Source organism: Sciurus vulgaris (assembly GCF_902686455.1).
Source record: "Sciurus vulgaris genome assembly, chromosome: 19".
Classification (NCBI taxonomy): Eukaryota; Metazoa; Chordata; class Mammalia; order Rodentia; family Sciuridae; genus Sciurus; species Sciurus vulgaris.
Window position 1 is genome coordinate 2,944,440 of NC_136480.1, and position 23,427 is coordinate 2,967,866.

At 47.6% G+C, this 23,427-nt stretch overlaps 1 protein-coding gene across 1 annotated transcript in view; it reads left to right on the top strand.

Annotated features, from left to right (window-relative positions):
- Positions 1-14,935: 14,935 nt before the first annotated feature.
- Positions 14,936-23,427, top strand: part of NUP210 (nucleoporin 210) — a 94,569-nt gene continuing 86,077 nt past the window's right edge. Inside the window, exon 1 of the mRNA XM_079122224.1 lies at positions 14,936-15,258. Coding sequence (XP_078978350.1) covers positions 15,089-15,258 — 170 coding nt within the window. The 5' untranslated portion in view covers positions 14,936-15,088. The remainder of the gene's footprint in view (positions 15,259-23,427) is intronic.

A 23,427-nucleotide genomic window follows, 5' to 3' on the forward strand; every position in this document is an offset into this window, starting at 1 on the left:
CACTACATCCCCAGGTCTCCATCTGTTGCCCAGGCTGGTCTTGATCTCCTGGGCCCAAGTGATCCTCCTGCCTCCCAAGGAGCTCGGAAGACGGACGCCTGCCGCTGGCTGTGCACAGCGACTGGTTCTGTCGTCATTAGAATAAGCAATTACTTCCACTACAAGCGTTTTTTTTTACGGTTACCAGCTGCTTTTATATTAAACATATCCTTTGGTAAGCTCAGCACCCCCTGTGAAATGGAAATTGTTGGTCTCATTTTGCAGTCCAGAGGACGCAGGCTTTGAGAGAGGAAGTGATTTTTTATTTAATTCATCTAAAGGTAAGAGCGAGGGAGGACGGAGAGGTAGGTTATAGATGGTTCTTGAACAGGGGCTGCACCCTCCTAGGCCTATTGGACTGGCAGGTCGTGACCATGATTAAGGTGACTGGGAGTCTGGAGGACGGTGGGGACCGTGGCAAAGTGGAAAGATCGCAAACCCTTCACTACAAGGTGGCTGCCAGTGGGGCACGCCTGTCATCCCAGCAACTGGGGAGGCTGAGGCAGGAGGATGGCAAGGTAGAGGCCAGCCTCGGCAATTTAGTGAGACCCTAAGCAACTCAGTAAGACTCTAAATAAAACATAAAAAGGGCTGGGGATGTGGCTCTGTGGTTAAGCACTCCTGGGTTCAATCCCTGGTACCAAAAATAACAAATAAAAAGCAGCTGCCAATCATCTGCACTCTGCCAAGGCTGTGTGGGAATATGGGCCCAGTGTTGTTAGAGCTTCTGATTTTTTCAAGAGAAGTTATAAGACCAGGTTGCACGTGAAATACCCTGAGCTTTAGATGTTGGCAGATAGTTCAAATTAAAAGGAATCCGAAGAGGTGTTTTTGTCTGATGATGAATGGCAGGAGTGAGATCTCCCAGGAACTGAAACTTGAAAACACACTATTCTAGAAACTGCTTTGTTCCATCTGTGCGCTGGGTACCAGGAGGGTCTCCGCGTCCTAGAGTAGAACACCACTAAGTAACTTTCTCAGGGCCACAGTGGACGAGCAGCGGAGGCGGGACCTGGCCAGCATGCGCGGGGACGTCAATGTCAGCCGTGTCCCGCGGTGCATTGTGGGAGCCGCAGTCTGCAGTGGTTGCAGGCCGTGGGGGTGCGCGTCCATCCAGCATTTGGAAGGTTGTATTATTACCATGCACAGGCGTAATTTAAAAAATGTCCGGGAGAAACCTCTGTCTGAGTTCTAAAGAACAGCTGTGGCTACTGTCGGTTTTTAAATGACTTTAAAAAAAAATCATTGTAAATATACAAAACACAAAATTTACCATCTGAACTGTTTTAAAGAGTACAGTCAAGGATTACGAGATAGATCCACCTGGTCTGCAGCTAATTTCCAGACTTTGTCGTCCTACAGAACTAAAATTTTGTACCCATGAGAAAACAGCTCCCCAGGCTATACCCCAGCTCCTGACAACGGCCATTCAGCTGTCCGGATAAATTTCTCTGTAGAGTCTCCAGAAACATCCAATAGTCATATCATAGTTGACCTTGGTCACTGACTGATATCACTTAGCATAGTGCTTCAGAGGTTCTTCCATGTCACAGCCTCTGACAAAATTTCCTTCTTTTTCCAGGCTGAATAATGTTCCCTTGTGTGATACGGTGTATTTTGCTCATCCGTGTGTCTGCTGGTGGACACTTGGGTTGCTTCCATCTTTTGGCTATTGTGAATGATGCTGCTGTGAACCCAGGTGAGCAAAAGCCCTGCCTTCGGTTCTTCCGGTTGGATACCCACCCAGGAGTAGGATTGGGTGGATCCTGTGTCATTACGGTGGCTGAGAAGTCCCAGAATTTGTTATCCGCAAAGCTGGAGAATGAGGGAAGCGGGTGGCATAAATCAGTCCCAGACTGAGACCTGAGACCCAGGGAACCGGAGATGGAACTCCCAGTCTGGTCCGAAAGCCTGAAAGGTGGACTGGGGGGCGCAGGGGTGACTGGTCTACGTCTCAGAGTTTGGAGGCCTGAAATCCAGGCATTCCAACGTCCCAGGGCAGAAGACAAGTGTCCCCAGCTCCAGCAGAGAGTGAATTTGCCTTTATTCCATCTTTGATTTTGTCCCGCTTGGGTCCTTAGTGAACTGGATGCTGCCTGCTGCCCCTCAGGCAGTGCGCAGGTCCAGATGCTCAGCTCTTCCACGCGTGTGCACGCACACACACTCAGAATGAACGTGTGACCAGCTGTCTGGGCCACCCACAGCCTAGTCGACTTGTCCTGCAAGATCAGCCATCACAGAACGGACCGTGGGAGCAGCCAGGTGGGCGGCGCAGCTCTGGACGGTCAGGAGTGGCCGTCTGGTGATGTCCAAGGACCTCCTGTGTCCAGCCAGGGCTGCCAGAGTCCGCCGGAGGCAGCTGCAATCACCCGCAGGTGGAGGCCGGTGGGGCGTGGCCAGCTGGCTGCAGATCACTCACTGCGCCGCTCTTGTCCTCTGGCAATGCCTTGGGGACGAAGGGAGTGGCTCTCAGGAAGCTGAGGCTGGAGGTCAGGGATCCGGGCAGAAGACGCACGTGGTCAGCGTAAGAAAACCCTCTCGCGTTGGAGTAAGTGCAACACAGAAAACGCGTCCCCCAGCGGACAGCAGGGCTGGGCAGCGATAAGAAGCGGTGATGTCTGTAATTAAGTGAAGGCCATTATCTTAAGCATGATGACTGGCAGACAGGGGACATTCCAGCACTCCCAGACTCTGCCTCCTTATCTTCCTCAAAGCTGAGATTCCAGTTCAGAGTGGGTGCGTAGGTCCGTGGTGGGTGTCCCTTTCCTAACTTCCCGGGGATCCTGACCCCAAATTTGAGGACAGGGCTGGGGCGCAGCTCAGTGCTTGCCTAGCACGCGCAGGGTGAGATCCTCCCTGGCTGTGATCCCCAGGTCCCAAGCCCAAAGGGAACAAAGCGCTTCAGGACAGAATTGCAAGGAGGAAATCACCACGCCTGGTGCAGCAGGTTCCCAGCAGGTCAGGGCCTTTGGGTGGGACCCAGGGGAGGCAGGATACAGCTTGGGGTGCTCTGAAATGCACCCCCTATTGCACAGATAATAGACCGACCAGAAGTCGCAGAGAGAAAAAAGAAATGGCAGGGGGTGCGGACAAGACGTTTCCACCAATCGCAAGGCAGGAACCTTGCTTGCATTCTGACTCTTGGGGATGGGGTCTTGCTCTGTGGCCCAGGATGGCTGCAAACTCCTGGGCTTCAGCTAACTTTCTGCTTCAGGCTCTCGAGTAGCGGGACCAGAGGTGCGGGCTACCACACCGGCGACATTTAAACATAAATGATAAAAAAAAAAAAAGAGAGAGAGAGAGAGAGAGAGAGAGAGAGAGAGAGAGAGAGAGAGAGAGGTTAGGGTATTTGAGAGACGGGAAATTTGAACTCTAGCTGGATAGTTCACGACTCAGGAATTATTAAGATTTTAGGCCTGATAATAGCATTGTGGTGTGAATTATATAGAGAGAGGTCCTTATCTCTGAGAGATACACACTGCCACACAGATGAGATGATCAGATGTCTTAGATCCGTTTCAAAATGAGACAGGGTGGTGGAAGCTGATTGTAGAAGGGGCAGAATTGGTCTCAGATGGTGGCCACCGGACTGGATGGCCGCCTGGCTTCATTATGTTATTTTGTGACTGAGGTTCTGCCTTATAAAATGGTTTTTTTAAAAAAATATTTTTAGTTGTAGAAAGACACCATACCTTTCTTTAGGGTTTTTTATTTTTATTTTTTAATATGGTGCTGGGGATCGTACCCAGGGCTTCACACATGCTAGGCAAGCACTCTACCACTGAGCCACACAACCCCAGGCCATAAAATGATTCTTTAAAATGAGTAAGAGGGTGGCTAAGCTTCAACAGGACAGCTCTCCCCAGGGAGAGTTCGGTGCCTTAACAACTCTCTCTCAATCCTCAGCTCTCCAAAGAAAGCCATAAGTGACTGTAGTTGTATCTTTAATGCTGACACAGATGTGGGCATCTTCCCATTTAAGACCAGGGCTTGAGGGCTGGGCTTGTGGCTCAGTGGTAGAAGATTTGCTCAGCACGTGCGAGGCACTGGGTTCGATTCTCAGCACCACGTAGAAAAATAAATACAACAAAATGTGTCCATCTACAACTCAAAAATTTTTTAAAAAAAGAAACAGGCCTGAGCTTTTAGCAGGAAGCAGCGCGTCCCTGTGACCAAATGACATCCCCTGGTCCTCTTGTATTTATTTTATGCCTACTTCTGTTTTGGCAGCTGATGCTGGTTTTCTATGAACAGAAGCAGCAAAGTTTGCTTCTTCAATAAACATATGTAAACAGTTGGATTGGAAAAGGAAGAGGTATTAGCAGTCCAGGTGGTATTTGGATTTACAAAGACAAACATTTTAGGGTGCTAGGAAATGACAGAGCTCGGGAGGCAGTGATAAGGAGTCACAGGAAATATTTGATTCAATAGACAACTGTCGCACAAAACTGTGTCGCACAAAACTGTGTCGCACAAAACTGTGTCGCACAAATCTGCGGCCTCTTCTGTCCCGAAGGGGCTCTGTACCTGGGGCTTGAGGGTCTGCCCAGGCCTCCGTCCCTGGCTGCCTCCCTGCGTCTCCGACAAAGCCCAGGGAAAGGGGCTCAGGGGCCCGAGTGGAAATAGTCACACAGAGAAGCCACCAAGGACCGCCAGCTGGGCCCAGACACCATTCTTAGCCAGATTTATTGATGACCGGAAGGAACCAAGGGAAGGGAGGTAAGTTCAAGGACAATGTAAAGACTGAAAAAAATCTCAAATTGGTGGGGGGATGTTTTTGCCATTATTTTGTTGTTTTTCCCTTGATGGTCTTCTGGGGAAAAAATAAAATAAAATACAATAAAAAGTCCTCAGTACTTTAAAGCAAGCCAGCAGGCAGTCAGTGAACTGGGATCACTCAGACATTCTCCAGAGGCCTAATTATATTTTGCTTTTTAAAATTTGTTCAATCAAGTATTTTTTTTTTTTTTCCTTTGAGATAACTGGATTCACCTACAGTTGTAAGAAATAGTGCAGAGAAATCCCAGGTACTTGCTTCCCCCAGCAGTAACGTCATGGGAAGCCACACAGTCGACGTAGATGCAGTCAGGATGCAAAATACGTCTGTTACCAACTGGATTCTCCATATTGTCTTTTTTGGGCATTGGGGAGTACCAGGGATTGAACCCAGGAACACTCGAACACTGAGCCACACCCCAAGCCCTTTTTATATTTTATTTAGGGACAGGGTCTCACTGAGTTGCTCAGGGCCTCATTAAGTTTCTGAGACTGGCCTCCACCTTGTGACCCTCCTGCCTTAGCCTCCCAAGCTGCTGGGAAGACAGGCGTGCGCCACGCCACCTTGCTGCAAATGATCTCTTTATAGGCTAATCATCTCCCACCCCTTACCCCACCCCTCATCCCTGGCAGTTACTCATCTGTTTCCCTTTCTGTCATTTTGTCATTTCAAGAATATCATAGTAATGCAATGATATAGTATGTACTCACATTAGTCAGCTTTGTTACTACAACACAATACCCAAGGCAGCTAATGTTATAAAGAGGAAAGTTTATTTAGCTCACAGTTTTGGTGGTTCAAGGGCATGGCATCTGCACTGGCTCAGTTCTAGTGAGGATGTCATAGTGAATGTCCAATGGCAGGTGCAGGAGTGTGAGTCTGGTGGAGGGGTTACATCTCCATCCAGGAAGGAGACAAGTGGGGTCTATGGTCCCTTGTGAAGGTGTGCCCCTAGTGACCTCCCACCGGGTCCTGCCTCTTAAAGGTTCCCATAACATTTTCCAATACTGCCACCCTGGAGACCAAGCCTGTAGTCACGATGGACTCTCGGTGGGGGCACTCAAAACCACACCACGCCATAGCAGTAACCTTTTATGATTACTACCCCTGCCACTGGGCATACTTTCCTGGGGATTCACATGTGTTGTATGTCAACAGTTCACTCTTTTTTATTGGTGAATAATGTTCCACGGCGTGAATGTACCACAATGTGATTTGACCATCATCCATGATCTCTGTGCTGCTTCCAGTTTGTGTGTATGATGCATCATCTTATGTGTCAGGGTTTGTGTGAACATTAGTTTTTATTTCTCTGGGATAAACGTCCAAGAGTCTATACATCTTTTTTGGGTGGGGGTTACTGGGATTGAACCCAGGGGCCCTCGACCACTGAGCCACATCTTCAGCCCTATTTTGCATTTTATTTAGAGACAGGGTCTCAATGAGTTGCTGATAGCCTCACTAAGTGGCTGAGGCTGGCCCCCAACTAGCAATCCTCCTGCCTCAGCCTCCCGAGCTGCTGGGATGACACAAGTGTGCCACCTGCATTTGTTTACCTGTGTTTATTTTTTCATAAACTAGTTGCTGTCATTTACAACCAAGACGTTTTACCTACAATTCCATGTTACTGCTTCCTCTTCCATAAAGAGGAGTCTTGGCAAGATGGGGCCACAGGGGCTCATGATGCCAGTGGACCAGAGCTCCAGTCTCTCTGTGCCCTGCTTGGTCCCTTTCACTTATTTATTTACCTGTCTGACAAGGGAAATATAGAGACACACACTACATGTATGTATGTGCATGTATGTGTACATAGAGAAAGGGAAGGGGAGGGAAAGGGCGATACGTACACACACAGATGGAGAGAAGGGAGGAGAGTTTATATATATAATTTTATTATATAAAAATTTTGAGAAAATATATATTATACATAATTATATATCATATAATTATATTTATATGATTTTATAAATATATAATTATATATAATATATGATTATATAATTCTAATTATAAACTATATAATAATTATATATTTATAAATATATAATAGTTATATTATACTTATATAATTATATGTAATCATATATTTATATATTTATTAATTATATGAATCATAAGTATATATATAAATTATATGTAATTTATATATATGATTATATATAACATATGTATATATATGTATATGTATATAAATCATATGTATGAAATATATAATTACATATTATATTGTAATCATATTATAATTATATAATCATATTTATATACTATATTACTATTATGTAATTATATAAATATAATTATATAATAATTACACTTTTTTGTGGGGGGGCTTACTGGGATTGAGCCCAGGGGCCTCAATATACATAATAGAATATTATATAATTATACATAATAGTATTATTATACATAATATAGTATATCTTATTATACTATTATATTACTACATATCATACTATTATTAATATTATATATATTAAAATATTATACTATTATATATAATTATTATAATTATATATAAAATAAATATTATGTATCAATATATCATACTATATTGTATATAAGACATCATACTATATATTAATATCATATACTATTACATTTATAATAATATATACTATATATACTATATTATGTATAATATTATATATCAGTATTATACATAATTATACATAACAGTATAGTATTATACATAATAGTATATGACATAATCATATATAGTAGTATGCATAATTAACATACATAATAGCATATCATCATAACTGTGTATCATTTTGTGTATCATATATAAATTCTCAAGCACGGACTGTGTAGAGCACACGGGCTTGCAGCGGGACCGTGTGCACTGGCAGCCTGGGACCCGTCTTGAGCCTTTCTGGTGGAAACGCCGGTTACTGGCAGCCCGGGAGTGGATCCCGCGCGGCTGGGGCTGTAGCCAGGTGGTTCCTGCCTAGCACCCTGAGGCCTGGGGTTCCAGCCCAGCGTGGGGCTTGGCCTGGGTGAGCCCCCTTTCGGGTCACGCTGGAGTCTCAGAGGTAACAGTGCAGACTTCTCCCGGGAGGGAGGGAGAAGGGGCCGGGCAGGTGTTCTAGAAGCCCAAGAAGTGAGCGCACCCTACATCTTTTACAGGTCAGGGTCCCTTTTGACTTCTCCTTCCTGCCTCTGACTAGGGGAGAGGGGAGCAGCAGCTGGCAGGGGAAGGGCCATGGAGATTCAGGCAGGGGACAGTGATCAGCAACTCCCCGCCTGCAGCCTTTTGGCAGGGGCAGTTAGGCGGGTAACCTTGGTGAAGACGAGGGCGCGGAGAGGCTGACCTTCCAACCTCCCAGCGGCGGTCTCCAGCTTCCAGACTGAGATGGCCTCCACCCCTCCATCTGACCAGATTCCCTTATTCTCCTGCCTGGCTTCACAGGCAGCACGGAGGAAGCCCTCCAGCTCTCCCTTCTGGGGCCGCCTGTTCCAAACACCGCTTTCTCCTGTTTGGAGAAGGAACCCATTGGAATTTCCTCCCCCGGAACGCTTGGTTCCAGGCGGGAGAGGCATTCCCGCCCCTTCTGGCTCCGGGATCTAGAGAAATCTCTCCTCCACCCGCATTTGTTTCTGGGGTCTTCAGGCTTTGGGGGTAACCCAGGTCCCCCTCATGTCACTGCAAAGTCCCGCTGCCTGGAGGCATGGGCTCTGAACCTCCCCAGTCTTCTGACTTCCCCAGGCGGGGTGTCCCTGCAGGGTGGAGGCTGCTCTGAGAGCCCCTGACAAGCACTTCCTACTTGCTGACCCCCAACAACCCAGAGAGAGCAAAGCGCGGACTCAGTTGAAGATCTTGTTTCCGCTCCTCAGATGGAATCAGCCAGGCCCAGCTTTCCCGTGTGCTGCGGTCCTGTCGGGCCTCTGAACCTGACCTGTGGGGAGCTGCCTTTAGGCTTCCGGAAAGCAGAGGGTTCAGTGCAAAAAGCATGGGCTTAGGGATGGAAGGGTTCTGGAAATTAATATTCCTACAAGGCAGTGCCCCAAAAATGAAGGGACAGGGTGGCGGGGAGGAGGGAGGGGACTGAACCACAGGAAGCCTCTCCCAGTGCACCCTTTCCCAGGGCCCCGGGGAACAGCAGACTTCACCCCAGCATCGCCACCAAAAGCAAACACTCACCCCTTCCCAACCACGTGGATCCTGAGGGAGGAGAAGACACATACTGAAGTGCTGGGCCCTGGCCTTCAGCTGTCCGCTTCCCCTGGGACCTGGGAAGTGACCGATGAGGTGTCCGGCACCCCCAAGCCTCTCTGAGGTCGGGGGAACCCCAGCCTTGGCTCCCTCAGCTACAGCTGAATCCCCACACTGGCTGCTCACCCACCCCTCTCCCCATCCTGCAGAAAGAGACCCTCCACACCCTCCAAGCCCGCTTTGGCTGAACGGCTGCAGGTATAGGACCCATAACCGACCCCAGCCCTGGGCTAGGTTTTCGTGGCCTATGCTGCATGGACAGTGCAAGGACTTGTATCAAGTCCTTTATTGGTGCTGGAAGCATCCTCTTGCCGACCCCCTTCCCACACCCCTGATCCCTCTTCCCTGATACCCCAAAGACCTCCGGATCAGAGACCCCTTTGCCCTTTCGTTCCTGCATCCAACACCGGCCGGCCGTTAAATTCTCCAGAGAGGTAAAACTCTGTCCATCCGCCCATCTATCCATCCACCCATTCATCCATCCATCCATCTGGTCTCTAGCTGAGAGGCGCCCTGCCTGGAGACCCCGCCTTTGGGCACACAGGACTCCACCACCGAAATGGGGGTCAAGATGTTTCCCCGTTATCCAGTGGGACCGTCCAGCTTGGTGTTGGACAGGACCCAGGAGATGCTTTGGTTTCATCCAACACCCCGATCCCACCTCCCCAACGTGGGAACCCGTCAGTCCATTCCTGCGACTCCCCTTTGGGTTGTCTCAGTAATTTTAAGACCCTTTCCTCCCAAACTGACCTCAGAATCAAATATCTCCTTAGGCTTAGCACCCAGATTTGGACACAGTACGAATCAGATTCTAGCAGCTGGGGAATATAGCTCAGTGGGTAGGGTGGTTTGCCTAGCATGTGCAAGGCCCTGGGTTCAATCCCAGCCCCACAAAAATTGTCCCAAGGTTAATGAGTACGCTCCATGCTGAGCGAGGTCCTAGCCCAAAGTCATGTAAAAAGGAGACTTATGACAAGCCCCTACCCTCAACTTATCTCTGGAGCAAAAATCCCACTTGCTTGTCCCTGAGAGGGAACTAGAACCCTAACCTGCCCAACAGCCAGTGGCTTGTCTCAGTAAGGAGTGTGACAGAGCGGCCTCATTCCCCAGAAGTAATAGGAGATAATGTTTCCTAATTTCTACATCAAAACCTGGTCTGATGACTGTCTGGGGGAAAAGGGTTACAAAGCCCTAGACAGCACTCCCCCCACCCCCAGACTGCATTGGAACGCAAATGGAAGACTCAGTGGGAGACCGGAAACTAAAGGAAAAAGGGTCAATTTAAGGTATCTCCCCCACCACCATCTCTCTGCGTCTCTCTCTTTCTCATGCTATTTTACTAAAATAATTAATGGCCATTATCATTTTTTTTCTTTTAGGACTCTTGTTTAGTTTTTCTTAAATGCTCTATTTTTCAAGGTCACAATTTTGACCCTACATACCTAGGTTAATGTTTTTCTGATTGGTCACTATTTCTTTTTTTTTTTTTTTTTTGCGGTGCTGGGGATCGAACCCAGGGCCTTGTGCTTGCAAGGCAAGCACTCTACCGACTGAGCCATCTCCCCAGCCCACTGTTTGTTTTAAACACCTATAACATTGCAATAGAGATTCACCTGCAAAAAGCTGCAAGGCCTTTGCTTCTGTGTTACGCGTATGTCGTATGGTCTGTCTATATAAGTGCGTGCGTCCAGATCTCATGTACATGATACCAAAACTGGCTGATCAATAATGAGCACTCATGAATTAAAATAAAAAAAAAATGGATCCAAGTACCTTTAATTCACATAGTTTAAAAGGTTCGAGTTTACATGGGGTACATAGATGACAATGTAAAGCTATAAATTCACGTCTAGGATCTGTCTTCAATGAGGAAGAGGTAAATGCTGTTCAATACACTTGTTTGATACCTTGATTCTTATAGTTAATAATTAGATTTGACATAGACGGGATTGATCTTCATAATGTTTGTTAGAAATGTCTGGTTAATTTACTCTTAACATTGTGTCTATTAAATTTTATTCTTTAAAACGACTAGTCTTGAAGGAATTGAGTCTATAAGCAGAGCACTAACTGCTATTTTCGAGTATTACACTAACTCACAGAATCTAAATTTTCCTTCAAAAGCTAAACTTGGTTAATATAAAAATATCAGGGTAATTATGAAATGGTCACTCTTCTTTGTATATGAAATGTTAGAATGACTCTAAAAGAAGCCAGACTCCAGTTCACTTAAAGTTGTATTCAAAAGATTGATTTTTGTTGTAATCTCAAATAGGGGAACATAATATGTAACTCAGTCAAAATTCAAGATAGCTATTACCCAAACTGAATATAGCTTTACTCTTGCTCATTTCATTTTGTATTTTCTTCGTAAACTCTAAAACTGTTGCCTGTTAATGTTTTACAGAGGTACTGCTTCAAGAACACAGAACCTAGATTAACTTTAGATAATTAGCCATCACCTACAAGACAGATAGTATATAATGGTAACTTCCAGTACTAATACAGACCCCAGTTAAATAAAAGAGTAAATGACAGCCTGGTTATAAACATTAAAGTTAAAGTAAGTACTCTTACTTTATGACTGATGAGCCTGGCTTGCTGGATATTTAAGATCAAGTTTAAAATCAAGATTAAAACAAAAGGGCCAAGAAAACCAGCATTTGGCCCTTGCCCTCTGAGTCAGCCTCAACCCAGGGAATGGAAGAACCTCTCTAAGGAGCTTCGCAACTCTGGGCCACACAACCTCGCGATCAGGGAGATTGATGAGGTCACTGGAGAACAGAAAGCCAATCAGTGCACCTGATGCAAAGAGGAGGGTCGTTGGAAAAGGGAGACATCCCTGATGCTTCCAAAGGAAGCCACCTCATCAAGGAGACCCACCTAGCAGATGGCACTAAAGGGAGCTCTTGAGTTCCCTTCAGGTGACCCCTATGGGAACTCAGCTGGCTCTCTACAGCACATAGAAACAGGCCAATTTGATCAGGTAGCAAAACAGTTAAAACCAAAACATAGCCATTCCTGGGCATTTAAAAAGAAAGACAATAGTTCCTCTAATGGAACTTCAGACCTACACGTGTGTCAGTCCCCTAACCTGGATGCCCCCGATTGTGAAGCTTTTATTCCTTTGGGAGACATATTTATCCCTGCCTACCAAAATTACTCCTCAAACTGACACTTTACCTCACAACCAAAGCCTGCCACACAGCAGATGTAGGAACCCCCCACCCCCAAATTATTCCCTTACTCACAGGGCTATAAACATCCACTAGGATTAACACAGGAGCAGCAGGGTTAGGGACCTCCATTCACTATTAAAAACAGCACAGGTTATTGCAGATATCCAACAGGTCACCAATTTGGTACTGACTTTACAAATTCAGTTGGACTCCCTGGTATCTGTCAGCCTGCAAACCTATCAGGAGAAGATGCTGCTTCTATGTAAACCAATCAGGAGTGGTAACAGACAAGGTTAAACAGTTCCAGGACCTCTTGGAATATGGAAAGAAGGTCTGATGCAGGAGCCTTCTCAAATCTCGAACAGTGAGTTTCAATATATTAAGTTTAAAAATGTTACCCATCTTAATATTTCCTTGCATAAGAAATTCTAACAGCAGGTGTATTAAATACTGATGTTTTATTGTCTGGCCTTGTTCAAGTACAACATGATGCTTAACAACATTAACTGTGAAAACTGTATGCGACAACAGTGTGTCAGTCAAACTATATGACAAAGTGCAGGATAACCTGTTAGGATTCCCAAAGGCCAGCAGCCGCCTGTCTCCCTGTAAAAGTGCTAGATGTTTTATCTGAGGGTTAACAGCTGTCATTGTCATCGTGGTTGGGACAATCACTTCTAAATCTACTGCAGTGGTAGCAATGCACCAGCAGACACCAGCCACTCATTTCCTTCAACACTTTCAAAACAAACTTTATTGAGACCTGACAAACTCAAGTACATAGTGATCAGGGATGTGATCCTTTTCATAATGCCTCTTTGGATGTGTTAAAATTACAATCTCAGGTTCTGGCCCTGACCACTGCAGAAGCACCTACTTTTAATAATGAAGAGGTCTGAGACAGGTTACCTAAAGGAATTTTTTTCTCTGCACCCTTTTGAATGATTTTCTACTCACGTAGCTGGGTTACTGGCTATAACTACACTGTAAATTTTATCTCTGTTCTTGTTTTGCATCGTTTGTCAAGCAGGATGGAGATGGTTAAAACATCAGGAAAATATGGCTGCAAAGTTCATCATGCTTGCTGTGCTTCAGGGGACCTGGATTCCTGAAATCATGGAGAGTGCACCCCAAATATAAATGGGGTGCAATGACCTTGATTAAGTAAAATAGGGTCCCAACTCTTTTATCTGCTATATACCTGAGGTGTAAGATTCTTGGTAGTTTTAGAACAGCATGTCCCGTTTTGACACTGGAAAATTGTTTTCCTACCACTAGCAAAGTAATGAATGCTCACCTTTCTTTCCCTATTCTTAATTTTGTGCAGAAGCAGTTTCTTAATGAGGTAACCCGCCCAGCTCAAACTGCCTCCCAGAACACACCTCTGCCACAGTCACAGCCTGACTTTCTGAAACCACAAAAGGAGGACTTAGCCTGCAATGACGGCAGGGCCCCTCCCCACCAGGGTAACTTTGAAAGGAAGGTTCCCTCACTTCACCCCTTCTCAGCTCGAAGCAGCCAGATCTGACCCTGTGCGCCAATTCTTTCTCCCCTTTCAGAATCTTGAATGAAGAGTTAAGGAAAATAATATTCCTGCAAGACAGCTCCCCAAGAAAATCAGAGGGACAGGGTGGCCCGGGAGGAGGGAGGCGTGAGCCACACATGAAGCCTCCCCCAGTGCACCCGAAGGGAAGAACAGACTTCACCCCAGCATCGCCACAAAAAGCAAACACTCACCCCTTCCCAACCATGATGGGTCCTGAAGGAGGAGAAGACACATACTGAGACGCTGGGCTCTGGCCTTCACCCTTCCCCACTGCCGATGAGTCCTGCAGGGAGAAAAGCAAATGGTGAAGCTCTGGGTAACTGTGGGTCCCAAGGAAGGAAGACGAGCAGGGGGCACCGAGCTGTGCGCTTTCCCAGGGACAGTGAGTTCGTTGGAATTTTTAAAACTGCCTTCCTGAGTTAAAATTTTAACCTGCACAAGTAGGTCCCTGAGGTCCAAGTGCACGTCCAGCCTCCGATGAAACCATAAAACCCAGACTCCTTCTGTAACCCGGGCGCCAGCTCCATACCCAGAACCTGGGTCTACCCCTGCCTGTTCATGGGCCTCGCTGCAGAAAGAAGGAAAGCCTGCTGATCGGAGGCTGGCTTCCTGTCTCCTGCCTCCGTCATTGTGGGTCATGAGCATACAGGGATCACAGGGCCCCAGCACTGCCACTGGGAAGTAATCTTGGGTCTGTTAAACAAATTTTCAGCTGGAAAATGGGGATCCTCACACCTCCTTGACATGGTTACTAGGAGGAAACCTGGGCCCTTGTTCTTCAGTAGGAAGCGTCCCCTTGAGCAGCCTGGGGACCCTCTTCTGGGAAGTGTGTACTGGGATGAGGCACGTTCTGGACCCTCCGCATGCCAGAAGTCCCGGGGTGCATGTCCTTTGGCAGTGGCTTGGGCACAGCGCTCAGGCCTGGCTCTACCGCCAGAGGCGCAGATCTTGGCCCAACGAACTGACCTGGGCTGGTTTGAAGGCTCCCCATTGGCGCTCGGTAGGAGCCAACGGTTTAAAACCAGTGGCGATAAACTTTGGAAGGCGGCCGAGCCGCCGCGTGGTCCAGCGGTGCTGCGCGGCCGCGCGCACCGGCTGCCCACGCGCGCGCCCTCCCTTCGCGCCGACCGGCGGGGCGGGGCCGGGGTCGCGGCGAGCTCGGCCCCCTCAGTTCCCGCGCTCGGGTCGCTGGGGCCCAGGAAGTGGCCAGGCCGAGGCCGCCCCGCCCCCGGCCTGCGCGCATCACCTGCCGGCCCGGCGCGCGTGGGCGGGAGAGGGCGCCAGGGGGAGCGCGCGGGCGGCGGGCGCGGGGTCGCGGGAGGTGAGCCGCGAGGATGGCGGCGCGGGGCCGCGGGCCGCCGCCGCTGCGGGCGCTCTGGCTGCTGCTGGTGCTGGGCCCCGCCGCCCAGGCGGCCAAGCTCAACATCCCCAAGGTGCTGCTGCCCTTCACGCGGGCCACGCGCGTGAACTTCACGCTGGAAGCGTCGGAGGGCTGCTACCGCTGGTGAGCGCGGCGGGAGGCCGGGCGGGAGGCCGGGCGGACGCGCTGCAGGTGCGCCGGCGCCGGGGAGGCCGGCCGGGCGCGGGGCTGCGGCCGCGTGGTCGGCGGCGCGCACGGCCTGGAGGCCGGGCTGGTGCCCGAGGCCGGCGGGGCGGGCAGGTGCGCGCTGCGCGCACAGGGCGCCGGGGACCGGCAGCCGCGGCCCCAGCGGCCGGTCGTGCGTGACCCGGCGGCGAGCGCGCAGGTCGCAGCCACTGCGCATGGCATTGCCGCGGCGGGAGGAGAGCGGTGTGGCCTGGCTGGCTGCGCTGTCTGTGGGGTGTGCAGGACAAGGGGGCTCCTGGAGTCCGCCGCCCTTGGAGAGGGGCGTTCCCGCCCCCCAGCGGGCCGGACTCGGGGAGGGGGAGCCCTGGACTTGTGCAGGGGGGAAGGCACCGCGGCTGCTGCTCCCTCCCATGTTGAAGTCTAGACCTTAGAGAAGCGCGGAGAGCGCCTTGCATCTTTTGTAGCCTAAACTTTCCTTTGTTCTCCTGCTCTGTCCCCCTTATCGCTCTCCTTCCTGCCTAGGCGACTAGGCGAGGAGATGCTGGTGCGCCAAACGGAGTGATCCAGGCAGGTAGCAGCCCAAGAGGACATTAGTTAGCAGCCTTTGGGGAGGGGTAGGATAGGCAGGTAACCTTGGTGATCAAAGGGCTCTGGAGCCAGTGGCATTGCAACCTCCCAGGGGTGGTCTCCAACTTCCCAGATCCAAACTGGCCTCCGTTTCCTCGATTCCACCCGGTCACCTATGATTCTGGCATGACTGCTGGACTCAGGCCCAGGCCCACCGGTCTCACTCTGGGACTCTGGTCAGGCCGTGCAAACTATGGTGTCTTATCCAGGGTCTGGAGTTTGGTCTAGTGACGGGGGGCTCATCCCTGGCGCCCGACTGGTGTGGGGATCGGGTTTGTGGGGAGGTGTGGACAGCGTTGGTGTGAATCAGACCTTCTAAGCCGTTTCAGGAGGGACAGGAGCCTTTGATGGCAGGAGACCATAGAGGGCCATTTTACTGCCTGTCATTAATTCTTCTTTCCACCCTCTAATTTCGACTCCTTACTGCTGTAAGGAAATGGGACTATAAGTGCTCTGGCTCTTTTGAGCTGGAAAGGGGTGGCATGGGACGAGCAGTCTGGAGCCCCTTTTAGAAATCGGGGTGGATGGAAGGGTCCACGGTAGAAATCTGGTTGCGGGAGAGTTGGTTGTAAAGTGATCTGGGGGTGGGTGCTTCCATGGGAGAGAAACAAAAAGAAGTCTTGAGATGAGATTAATACAAAATAAATGTTGCAGCATCTTCAACATTTGGAACTTCTGGAACATGCCAATGAACATGGTGACAATATGGTAGTCTCTCACCAGGAGGTGGAAGAGCTGAGAAGTTGTTCCCATAACACGGCCTCATACAGGCTGGCAAGGACAGAGGCCTTTATGTGCGAATGTGAATCTTTAACATGGTCAGAGTTATCAGGAATGTGAACACAACATTTTATTTTTTAATGTCATCGATGTCCCCATCAAATAGTTAAGCTACTTAATGTCACCTGGTTTTTGTAAAATATCCTTTCATTGGTACGACCTCTGGGTTTAGTGGAGATCTCGCTTTCCATTTCTTAGGGCCAGATAATCATACTAGGAAACATCGATCAAGCCTACCTGCGCAGGTGGTTATGAAGATCTGTGCGCCTTAAACTGACTAAAAATTTCTGAACCTGGAAGTTGCTCTTGAAACTGCTTAAGAATACCTTTTGTAGCCTCCTGTCTTACTTATTCTTGAAGCTAACACAAATGTGTACCTTCAGTTGCATTTAATTATTGTTTCTTCTTTTAAATGACCAAGAATGGCTACGTTTGGGTTTTAACTGTTTTACTAGGTGTATGAGATCAAGCTGGTCAAATTGACTGTTCCTATCTGCTGTAAAGAGCCAGCTGAGTTCCCACAGGGGCCACTCTTGAGGAACTTGAGAGCAGCTTCTTAGCTCCTTTAGTGCCATCTGCTAGGTAGGGTCTCCTTGATGAGGTGGCTTCCTTTGGAAGCATCAGGGATGTCTCCCTTTTCCAATGACCCTCCTCTTTGCAGGTGCACTGATTGGCTTTTCATCCTCTGGTGGCCTCATTAATCTCCCTGATCAGGAGGTCGTGTGACCCAGAGTTGCAAAGCTCCTTAGAGAAGAAGTTCTTCCCTTCCCTGGGTTCAGGCTGACTGAGGGCAAGAGCCAAATACTGATTTGAGTACTTGGTGGCTTACAAGGTCTGAGTTAAGAGTACTTGGTGTTATATTTAACAGTTAGCATTTTAACTTTGCAAATTAATCAGATGTCTCTAACAAACACATCCTTAATCTTAAACATCCGCAAGCCAGTCTCACCAGTCATAAAGTAAAAGTACTGGGCTTAACTTCAATAGCTATGACTTTACATTTATTTATCCCCTTTTGTTTAATTGGGATCTGTATTATCCCATCTGTCCTATAGGTGAGGCCCTATTATATCAAATTAATTCAGGTTGTTCTTGAAGCAGTACCTCTGCAAAATAGTAACCAGGCAACAGATACAGAGTTTGCATGGAAAATACAAAATGGAATTAACATAGTAAAAACATATTTAGTTTGTGTAATAGCTACCTTGGAACTTTGGCTGAGTTCTACCATATGTCCCCTGTTTGAGATCATAGTAATTTTACAACAAAAATCAATCTTTTGAATATAAGTTTAAATAAGCTGGAGTCTGGCTTATTTTGGAGTTACTCAAACATGCAGTGAGCTGGGAGGCAGAGCCTTCTCTCAGGTAAGGTGAGACTTTAGTTGATCTTAGGTGAAGTGTTCTAGTTCTGAAGCTGATCTTGGCCTCTTGCTTAAATATCATTTTACAAAGTTTACCTATATCATTTCCAGGGTCCATGTGAATATTAGTTAATATAACATTACATTTAAAACATTAATTAAAGAAAGGCTGGGAGAGCTTTTAGCTTTCCTTTTGTGTGACAAAATGCTTTTATGTTTTACAGCATTAACCTAAATAGATCAGGCTCTCATTATCTTTTAAAAAATACATTTAAAATTTTTTACCTCAGCGTAAAAAGTAACATAAAATTTTGCATTTACCTTTTTGGTAACAGATCCAGTTATAGATCATCCAAATGATACAAATAAATCCCAATAAAATTCACTGTTCTTATACGTTTAAAATCACCATTACAGACAAATTTAGTCTGGAGAACAGCAGCTTGATAAAAATCTTCTTTTGAACTTTCTGCTTTAAAGATTGGTATACCTGGAAGATATGAGCACATTTCATATACAAAGAAGAGTAACTGCTTTACAATTACCCTGATACCTTTATATTAACCAAATTTAGCTTTTAAAGAAAAATTTAGTGTGTAACATAGTACAATACTCTGACAGTTGTTTAATCATAATTGTACAAATACTAAGTTCTTTAAGATCAATTGCTCACAGTGTTAAGAGTAAATTAATGTTATAAGAAATCTATGTCAGTTGAACATACGGATTGAACTTTGGTTTTTACCGGTACATTTGTATTTGACCTTAGGGAAAAACCTTAAATAACTTTAACTAATTGTCCCACATACATATAAGCAACCGAGTTGCACACAAACTTGTTGAAATTTGCCCTTTACATACACAGAGACTTTCTTAGCACTTATTTAGACCCTCATGTATTTCATCACACACAGACTTTCTTACCCAGAAATACTTTCTTTTTCCTTTTACTAAATCTATTTCCATACCTAGGACCTTCTATTTTCTCTTTCCTGTGTGTTGACCCCTCTTTTAATTCACATTCTGAGACAACTCTTATAAATTTCTGAGTTTAGATAAATAGAATTTAGATAAACATTAAAATAGAGTTATTTTAATAAGAAGAAATACTTTGTTAGGTACAGTACTCTAATTGGAACACAGTTGAAACTTTCGGACCACTTTGTGTATGGAATTGTACCTGTTAGGACTTAACTCTTAGTAACCTTGTTTTTAGTGATGACATAAAGCAATTTTAAACCCTTTTTTATTTACCGATCTATGAAAACACATGTGATGTTTATGTATGTGACCCCATGGAATTTAAGGAGTTAAGAGTACTTGGTGTTATATTTAACAGTTAGCATTTTAACTTTGCAAATTAATCAGATGTCTCTGACAAACACATCCTATACATGTCAAATCTAATTTACTTCTTTTACTGTAAAAACCAAGATATCAAACAAGTGTACTGAACAGTATTCGCCTTCTCTTTCTTGGTGAAGAAAAGTCCTAGACGCCATGGATATTAGACATTTTATAGACATCAACATTTTATTAGTTGCACTACCGAGAGAGACTTGTGAGTCAAGTAATTTTAAAGACATTTTACCTTCATTTTTTTACCCAATTGAAATTGCACCTTTTAGATCACGTGAATTAAAAGTTTTGGGATCCATTTTTTAAAATTTTAATTTGTGAGCCCTCATTATCCATATGCCTATATTGATATCGTGTACATGATACATGAATGCGCACACATATACAGAGAACACGATATGCACATAACACAAGCAAAGGCCTTGTAGCTTTTTATAGGTTCTCAGTATATTTACTTGGATCCTCTAAAAACCTCCCTAAATTTATTTTTATCTGTCTTAAGTTGGGGGGAGGGTCCCCTTGACTTCTCTCCCTTAGCAGGTGATTCTTTAAGGCCTTCTCCTCTCATGCAGAGATTATGGAGGCCAAGCCTGGTGACATAGGAAGGGCACTTTTCCTGATCGTCTGGAACTTCCCAGTACGCAGGCTGGTGGTGAACCTGGCAGTACTGTGGAGAGCAAAGCTCCCATCCCAGCGAGAAGAAGAAAAAATAGACCTCAGGCGCCGGGCCGGAGTCTACTGTTCATTTTATTAGGGGCGTCTCCCTCAGCTTGAGCTTCCTTATGGTCCAGAACACCCGCCTCTCACCACCTGGCTTTGCCAAAGTTATTTCTGTCCTCCTTTGGCAAAGTGCTCGGGTCCCAGCTTGTCCTATGCCAGAGACCCTTGGGGGATTCAGACATGACTGCTTTCCTCCCTGCCCCTCTGAGCTCCTCATTATGAAAAACCCACCACGAAAATAAAAATTGCATCTTTTTTGTCTTTTTTTTTGCCTCCGGAGACTAAAGGAATCTCCGGAGGGTGCAGGACGTCTCCTGCTTGTTAGGTGTAGTTAGATCTAGATTTAGAATACCTCCCTCTTGCAGCTTGGAGGGAACACAGCACATGGAAGCACAGGAAGTGATGGGCAGATTCTGGAAAGACTCTGCGAACAGGGGGAACCCAACTATTCTCTCCCTGATCCTCCCAGGCCCTTCTCTTAGTCCTACAATCGGAATTCCTGATGTCTGATCGGCCAGAGAAGCGGAGCATCCAGGAGGGAGTGGATGTGGGGGTGTGGGGCGTTGTATGGCCCACAGGGAAGCAAAGGTTATTGGGGTTTCTCTCAGTGCCATCTGTCAACCGATCGCCCTAGGTACCCCTGGGATGGTTGGGAGGCGGATCCCAAGAAGGAACCTTTGGGATCCTCCCGAGAAGGAACGTTTGGGATCCGCCTGGGCTGGCAGTTGTTCCAACCCTTCCTCCGCCTCCACGCATCTGAGGTCCATCGGGACTGGGGACGCTGCGCAGATGCGCTCCGGGCCTGGACAGAAAAGGAGGAAAGGGCTTCGGCAGGACCCGACATGCCTGGCCTGCAGGGAGCAGGTGATTGGGAATACCTGGGCTGGGACACCTCTCACCCTTGTCCCGGAGGATGGTGGCTGCACTTCCTGCATGTAGGCAGCCAGCAGGTGCCCATTTTGCCCTCCAGAAAGAAAGAGGCACCTCAAACAGATGTGGGGTGCGTGGAGAGGAGCTTACCTGGTGTAGGTCTGACACTGCGGTTACCGGTGACGCGTTCTCCTTCCTCAGATGTGGAAGTGTGAACGCTAGAGAAGCTCACCCAGCAAGCACAGGAAGCAGGTTTTATTTAAAGGTAGTGACACAGGCTTCTCCCTCCCCAGAGGGAGGAGGGGGCCATGGCCCGTGTCCTGGCATCCCAAGAAGTGAGCGCAACCTGTGTCTTTCATGGATTAGCGTCTCCTTTGTGCTCCTGCCCTGTCCCCCTATCTCTCTCCTAGGCCAGGAGATGCTGTGGGCCAAATGGGGAGTGATCCAGGCAGGAAGCAGCCCAGGGGACATTAGTTAGCAGTTCCCTGCCTGCAGCCTTTGGGGAGGGGTAGGATAGGCAGGTGACCTTGGTGATCAAAGGGCTCTGGAGATAGTGGCATTGCAACCTCCCAGGGGTGGTCTCCAACTTCCCAGATCCAAACTGGCCTCCGTTTCCTCGATTCCACCCGGTCACCTATAATTCTGGCTTCACTGCTGGGCTCAGGCCCAGGTTCACTGGTCTCACTCTGGGACTCTGGTCAGGCCCTGCAAAGCCTTGGTCTCTTATCCGGGGTCCGGAGTTTGGTCTAGTGACAGGGGACTCGTCCTTGGCGTCCGACTGGTGTGGGGATTGGGTTTGTCGGGAGGTGTGGATGGCGTGGGTGTGACTCATACCTTGTGAGCTGCTTCAGTAGGGACAGGACCCTTTGATGGCAGGAGACCGTGGAGGTCCATTTTACAGAGAGGACTGGGGGGAGGGGACCGGTTGGTGGCCCACAGACTAGAGCGTGCCTTGATGACCCACGTGCCGCAGGCTGAGGCCGTCCAGCCCTTGGGTTTTGCAGACGGCAGATGGGGCAAGAAGGGAGCCTCTAGCAGGCTGGACTGTGGTGGTGTGGCCAGGGCCACACCTGTGACAAGGACTTCCTGGTCTTGTAGGAGATGAAAAACTAGTCCTGCCATCCCCCAGGGTCACGTTTATGGAGCCCTTTGGTGGGTCTGGTGGTACCAGGGGCTCAGGCTGGCTCCCTCCGTTACCCTCCCCTGGCTTGTCCCTTTTGGAAGTCTGCCTAAAATCAGGACAGCCGAGGTCAGTCGGTCCACCATTGCATTTTGGATTTGGGGCTTTATATCAGGCTGAACTTGGCCTTCAGGTTTGATCCGGGGCCTTGTCTTGAGTGGGAAGATGAGCTGTCAGTTAATACCTGGCGCCCTTACACGCGCCTTCTCCTCTTGAAGCCGTCTGTTCCCTTGATGTAGGGAAGCTGGTTATGAAAAACAGCTGGCTTCCAGCGGGTCCCTTTGGATGTGTTTGTATGCTGCTTCCTGTGAGCTACTTTATTTTTCTAAAATAACAACCCTTTTCTTTTCTTTCCTGCCCCCCTCCCCAGAGGAGCTGATGGATGTTGGCAGATTTTAATTTACTTGGTTGCAGGAAGGGGAAAAGCATTTCTAACCTCTGATGTATCAGAGAAGCGCTAAGTACCTTAGAATTTGTTGAGCGTCTGATGTTCCGTGTTTAGTGCAGACGTGTGACTGCTACCTTAAGAATCTTCTCGGAGGTGTTGGGGGGTTTCTCCTTCCCTTCCCTTCCCAGGAAGACGCTCTGTCAATCAAGCATTGAACATGGTTTATTTTTAGTCGCGCTGTTTCAAGTCTAGCCCTCTGTTGCTTCGGTTCTGAAGATTTCTGCAGTCATTTTGATCGACCTGGGAGGAGATATCGTCTTTAGCCAAGGAGTTCATGACAAAGTCTTGGGAGATGAAAAACAAAGAAAATTAAAACTCCGCCAGACCCCGGGGGAACTTGGTGCTCATCCTTTGAATTTGCTGCGGAGTTCCAAGTGTGCTGTAAATCACAGCATGTCTGAGACAGTGGCTCAAGGTGAGCTCCCATAATTGGACAGTCTTAGGACCAGGGGAGTTATAGGGGCCGAGTCTAAACTGCCTGCAATTTAGCCGGGAGAGTCTGAGATTCAGAGAGGAAAGCGATTGCTGCAGAGTCATGTCGAGTAGAGAGGCCTCCCTGTCCCCCACCATTAGACCAGGGGACGCACAGCCTTGGGCTAATTCGCCAGATTAACTGATCCTTCCAGTTGCACCCAGCCAGAGTTGCTAGTTGTGTAACTGTTTCCTGATTTTTTTTAAAGCTATTTTGTGTTATTGAAGGCTATTCATAAAGTACATTTCATTAGTTCCTTTTAAAGGTATCCTTTTTCGGGGGGGTGGGAATGGTAACTGGGGATTGAA